This window comes from Octopus sinensis, unplaced genomic scaffold (genome assembly GCF_006345805.1).
Source record: "Octopus sinensis unplaced genomic scaffold, ASM634580v1 Contig02642, whole genome shotgun sequence".
Classification (NCBI taxonomy): Eukaryota; Metazoa; Mollusca; class Cephalopoda; order Octopoda; family Octopodidae; genus Octopus; species Octopus sinensis.
The window spans coordinates 703-7,500 of record NW_021825872.1 but is presented as its reverse complement, the minus strand read 5'-3'; the positions used below and the strand labels follow the sequence as shown (position 1 = coordinate 7,500).

General features: G+C 41.2%; 1 protein-coding gene across 1 annotated transcript; it reads right to left on the bottom strand.

Moving 5' to 3' along the window:
- Window positions 1-1,241: 1,241 nt before the first annotated feature.
- Window positions 1,242-2,228, bottom strand: LOC115227321 (the record flags this gene model as incomplete). The annotated part of the gene is made up of 2 exons (XM_029798193.1): window positions 1,242-1,556; window positions 1,692-2,228. Coding segments are annotated over 2 exons (852 nt in total), but the record flags the coding sequence as incomplete, so codon positions are not given.
- Between the last annotated feature and the right edge of the window lie 4,570 nt (window positions 2,229-6,798).

Below are 6,798 nucleotides of genomic sequence, written 5' to 3'. Positions count from 1 at the left end.
AAGAAATGGGGCGAGTGTGTCTCCCTGCAGTATTCCGGCCTTGATCGAGAAAGATGATGTTTCTCTCATCAGGGTTAAGATGGTTGAAGACGTATCTGTGTAGAGGACCTTGATGGCAGAAATAATTTTGTCTGGTATCCCATAGAGCTTAAGGATTTCAAACATCTTGCACCTATCTACAGAATCGAACGCTTTAGAAAAGTCTACAAATACCATTGCAAGATCGCGATTAAATGCTTTTGATTCTTCAATAAGTCTGCGCAGGCATAGTATCTGGCTCAGCGTTGAGCGCCCATGTCTGAATCCATTTTGGTTCTTTCGGAGCAAAGGTTCAACAAAAAGGACAAGACGATTTAGGATCAGTTTGTTGTACAGTTTTGCAGCAATTGACATTAGAGATATGCCCCTGTAGTTGGTGACGAGGGACAAATCGCCTTTTTGGGTATTGGAATGATTTGAGATTGGTGCCAAATCTTTGGAGCGACAAAGGTGGAAAGTGTGTGGTTGCAGAGGTTATAAAAGTGTGTGAAATCTATCATCCTTCCAAATCACAGCCGGAATGTTGTCGGGACCAAATGCTTTCGAGGCTTTTAGTTGCTTGGTGGCTGCTGTTAGTTCAAATATGGTAAAAGGGGAGGTGTTGATGTCCAGCGTGTCTGATATAGGTACACTTGGGAGAGTGGGGTTATCAGGGATTTTGGCATTCTTCCCAAGAGGTTTTTTAAATGGGTTGACCAATTTTCTAAACGCTTCTTAGCTGATCCCCCTTTAATTCTAATTGATGACCCAGAATTTTTGCCTGATAGGTCTTTGATGGATTTCCAGGCGAGATGGTGTTTTTTACTAATGTGCTCTTTCGATAGTTTACTAATTTTGCCATTGATAAATTCGACCTCGGCGTTCAAGTAAGCCTCATCAAGATTCTTCCTGGCAGCTATGAGTTGGATCTTCAGTGACTGGATGGAGAACGGTGGTAAGCTAGTGATATAGACTTTAGATGGTTTCTGGCTTCGATGACATTTGGGGAATTAGAAGGTTTGCTCTGGCCCCTACTCTTCTTTTGGGAAGAGTAGCCAGTGCAACTTCCTCTGTTGATTTGATGAGGCTGCTGTATACTTCCTCAATGTTCTCAGCATCTATTTCAGAAGTAGACAGAGATTGAAATTTGTTATAGACCTCAATAGTAAATTGTTTGGACATATCGGGGTTAGATAAGACTTCCTCCCAGTCGATCATTTTGATCAGGTGAGGCTTAGTTTTTTTGGATGAGCGAAGACTAAGCTTAACGGTAGCTGATACAATTCTGTGGTCAGAGCCGACAGAACTAAAGGAAGAGTAGGATCTCGAGTCTTAACACTATTGCGCCATTTCTTTCGAAAGATGAGGTAGTCAATTTGTGCCCTATCACCAAGTGGGGACTCAAATGTCCAAAGTTGACCTTTTGGTTTCATAAAAGAATTGTTGGAGGTGTAGAGATTAAATTCCTCCAAGAAGTCTTTGAGCATTCTCCGTTCCGATTGTTTTAGAGTTGAAAGTAAACTTGGTCTCATCGGGTCCTAGTCTAGCATTCAGATCACCAGCTATAACCAGAAAATTATGGAGAGGTACTTGCTCAATGGTTGAACGAAGGGTTGTATAGAAATTTTCAATTCGTCTGCCACAGACGAATTATGTGGGCTATACACACATACCAATGTTGTTTTTGGGTTTCCATCTATCTCAAGCACCATAATTCTAGGTGAGATTGACTCTATACTCAAGAGAGTATCACTAGCCTTTGATGAAAGTAGAAATCCGATACCTCCAACTGTTGAATTAACAGTATTCTTTGATGCTGAGGAGGTTACAAGTTGATAAGAACCGACTTGATGGTATTTGAGGATGTTGTCAGGGTGGTAGAGTCGGTGTTCTTGGACAGCTATTATATCAATGCCATGTGATTCTGCATTTGCACCAAGTTCTTCTAGACGGCCAAGAGACCGAGGTGCGGCATTGAGGGTGCTGAGTATCGTATGATTTTTACAGCTGATGAGGTGTTTGTTGGTGTTGTTTTGGTTGGGGGCTGACTCTTCTCCATCAGGTGATACCCGTCTGTTAAGATTGAGGGCATCACCGTCAATGAATGCCCTTGGAGGTGCAACATGATCAGAGACAGGACCCGGCAAAGCAGGGGCTGGACCTACATCCGCAGGTATACCATTAGGTCTGGTTCCCTGGGAAGAGGAACCCTGGTGCAGTTAATTGTAAATTCCATAGTCTTTTCAAATGGCTAATAATGTGTGCGCGTGCCACTACTACACACTTGGAAAGCATTGTACAACCAAGTACTAAAGAAGATCTTTCCTCCTCCATGAAACAAGCTGTTCCCGCTGGACGTCAACCCAGTACTTCTAAGCTACGGCTGAGTGATTTATTGTAAGGTATCTCCCTAGATAGTTGCCTTCACTACGGCTAAGGAGCCCTTTCTACCCCACTGACACAGGTTGTACTGGTTTACAGTTTACCAGTAGTAGGATCCGATGCTGCATACAACAGACCTGACCTGACAAGATCGTTCAGAATTGGTTGAGCAATGGCATTAATGGGAAGGACAAGTGGGGGAGAGCCATTTAGTACTTCAATATTTGCGTCTGCGTATGTTTGTATAAGTGTGAATAATGTGTTTATGTGCGAGAAGGCACATGCTTTTGTCTATCGTTAATTTAATTAAAATTTTCTCACTTGTTTTCCCTTTTAAAGTATTTCTTTTTAAAGTAATTTACAACCCTGGAGGGAGGGCTGAGGGTTTGTTTTACTGTAGATTCTCTTTTCTCCCAACAAAGAAAAAGAAAGGGATTGGCCACACAAACATATACGCACCATATATATATAATATACACACAAAACATATATATATATATATATATATATATATATATATATATACAACAGGCTTCTTTCAGTTCCGTCTACCAATCCACTCACATGGCATTGGTCGGCCCGGGGCTATATAAGAAGACACTTGCCCAGGTGCCACGCGCAGTGGGACTGAACCCGGAACCATGTGGTTGGTAAGCAAGCTACTTACACACAGCCACTCCTGCGCCTATATATATATATATATATACGACAGGCTCTTTCATTTTCCGTCTACCAAATCCACTCACAAGGCATTGGTCGGCCCGGGGCTATAGTAGAAGACACTTGCCCAAGATGCCACGCAGTGGGACTGAACCCGGAACCATGTGGTTGGTAAACAAGCTACTTACCATTCGGCCACTCCTGCACCTATAGGATTGTTTGAGTAAAAAAAAAAAACTTCAAGGCTTGGTTAGTCAAATGACTGAAACAAATAAAAGAATAAAAGTGTGTGTGTGTGTGTGTTGTATGTGCACCTACATATATTCTTGTTATCCGATATCCTCGATATCCTGATATCCTCCTCTTGTGATCTATCATCAAACACCCAGCAGGATATTGACCCAGCACTGCCATGTTGTGTATCAGAACAAAATATATGTTTACACTTCAGCGAACTGACCCGGATTTTTATGATTGACTGCCCCTCTCTCTCTAACCCCCCTTGTTCACCAGTATTGCATTTCAACCCCCTCAATGTCATCCTTGACTGTGCAACTCCCATCACAAAAGCTCATCTGGCTGTGACCGTCCTGTCTTTATTTCACCGGATTGACAGGAGTAGATTAAGTGAAATAAATACCTATTCTTCCTACCTACAAACACAGAAGGAACAAACAAGGACAGACAAATGGATTAAGTCGATTACATCGACCCCAGTGTGTAACTGGTACTTATTTAATCGACCACGAAAGGATGAAAGGCAAAGTTGACCTCGGCGGAATTTGAACTCAGAACATAGCAGCAGATGAAATACCTATGTCTTTAATACCCACAAGGGGCTAAGCACAGAGGGGACAAACAAGGATAGACAAATGGATTAAGTCGATTATATCAACCCCAGTGCGTAACTGGTACTTATTTAATCGACCCCGAAAGGATGAAAGGCAAAGTCGATCTCGGCAGAATTTGAACTCAGAACATAGCGGCAGACGAAATACCTATTTCTTTACTACCCACAAGGGGCTAAACACAGAGGGGACAAACAAGGACAGACAAATGGATTAAATTGATTACATCGACCCCAGTGCGTAACTGGTACTTATTTAATCGACCCCGAAAGGATGAAAGGCAAAGTCGACCTCGGCAGAATTTGAACTCAGAACGTAACAGCAGACGAAATATGGCTACGCATTTCACCCAGCGTGCTAATGATTCTGCCTGCTCACCCCGCCCTAAGTGGAATAAATACCAGAGGTGCTTTGCCCCATGCAGCAGAGACTTCAGAACTTACTCAAGGTGTTTGCAAGGATTTGCAGGGAGTCAAGGAATTGCAATCTGGTTGTCCTGGATTAGCTAATATGTAACAACGAAACGTTGGTGAGATGGCAGAAATGTTAGCACACCAGGTGAAATGCTTAGTGGTATTTCGTCTGCCGTTACGATTCTTCAGTTCAAATTCAACGAGTCAACTTGCCTTTCATCCGTCGGGAGTCGATCAATTAAGTACCAGTTACGCCACTGGGGTAATATAATCGACTTAATCCCCTTGTCTATCCTGTTTGCCCCTCTGTGTTTAGCCCCTTGTGGGTATAAAGAATAGGTATTTCCGTCTGTCGTTACGTTCTGATTTCAAATTCCGCTGAGGTCACTTTGCCTATCATCCTTTCGGGGTCGATAAATTAAGTACCAGTTACGCACTGGGTCGATGTAATCGACTTAATCCATTTGTCTGTCCTTGTTTGTCCCCTCTGTGTTTAGCCCCTTGTTTGTAGTAAAGAAATAGGTATTTCGTCTGCCGCTATGTTCTGAGTTCAAATTCCGCTGAGGTCGACTTTGCCTTTCATCCTTTCGGGGTTGATTAAATAAGTACCAGTTACGCACTGGGGTCGATATAATCGACTTAATCCCTTTGTCTATCCTTGTTTGTCCCCTCTGTGTTTAGCCCCTTGTGGGTAATAAAGAAATAGGTATTTCGTCTGTCGTTACGTTCTGAGTTCAAATTCCGCTGAGGTCGACTTTGCCTATCATCCTTTCGGGGTCGATAAATTAAGTACCAGTTACGCACTGGGGTCGATGTAATCGACTTAATACCTATGTCTGTCCTTGTTTGTCCTCTCTGTGTTTAGCCCCTCGTGGGTATTAAAGAAATTGGTATTTTGTCTGCCGCTATGTTCTGAGTTCAAATTCACACACACACACACACACACACACATATATGTCGCTGCCTCAAGGCTGAAACACATAAAAGATTATATACTTACACACACACGCACGCACACACACACATATACACTCAGAGTCACGAGAGTCAACTGGGTGTATATAAATGGTGGTTGTTGAGGAAATGAATCTTCACAAAGATATCCGAAATCAAAATCGTGTTTTGTTGCGGTCAACGTTTATATTGCTGTCTCATAGCGTTTGAGTGTTGGTGGTGGTGGTGGTGGTGGTGGTGGTGGTGGTGGTGGTAGTGGTGGTGGTGGCGATGGCGGTGGCGGTAGTGGTGGTGGTGGTGGTGGTGGTGGTGGTGGTGGTGGCAGGGGGGTTGGTAGGGGCAATGGTGGCCATACAGGTGGTTGGTGGTGGTGGTGGTGGTGGTGGTGGTGGTGGTGGTGGTGGATGTTGTTTGTAGTGGTGGTCATGGTGATAAGCTTGTGGTTGTTGTTGTTGTTGGTGATGTTGTTGTTGCTGTGTTATTTTCGTCTGTGTTTACTTTTAATTTAAACTTTCTGAGGACATCTTTTTCTAGCAGACATATGTCTATGTGTGTGTGTGTGTGTGTATATATATATATATATATGTATATTGTATGCATATACACACACACACACATAGATATATATATATACATATATATATACATATGTATGTTATGCATATACACACACACATACATACATATATATACAAGATATATATTACATATATACACACACATATATACTCATAAATATATACATACATATGTACATTATATATATATATATATATATATATATTATATATATATATATATACATTATGTACACGTACATACTGCATGCATATAAATATATATATGTAGATATATAAATATGCATACATATATACATATGCATATACATAGATATATATATACATATATACACATATACACACACACATGTATGCATATACTCGTGTGTGTGTGTGTGTGTGTGTGTGTGTGTGTGTGCATGGGTCTAATTATATATATGCGAAGGATAGTAGTTGTATGGTTCAAAGAGAATGCTATATATGTGTGTGTATATTTTATTTGTTTCAGTCATTGGGTGAACAAATTCCTATATAGCCTCGATCAACCTATCCACTGTATTTTAGCATCACTTCTTCATAATTGACCCAGGAAGTGTGTAACCAACCTGTCTGTATATATATATATGATTCAAAATTTGACCGCGTGTGTATTGTTGGCGATTGTTTTTTCCTCCGTCTTCCCTTCCTTGGATCTTTCCTTTTCTTATGTTTCTGATGAAGAGCTCCGCTCGAAACGTTAAATCTTCCTTCTTTCTTTCCTTTCCTGAGCGTCCAATAACACTTGCATTGTGTTTTCTCTTTGTGTTTTCATGTTTGGATTAACTATATATATATATATATATATATATATTTATAATAAGTGTAGATCTACTAACATCTCAGCCGCGGGTCATTCGAACACAAAACAACTAAAAACCAACCACATGGATTCTGTTGAGACCAGTAAGAAACAATTATGAACTT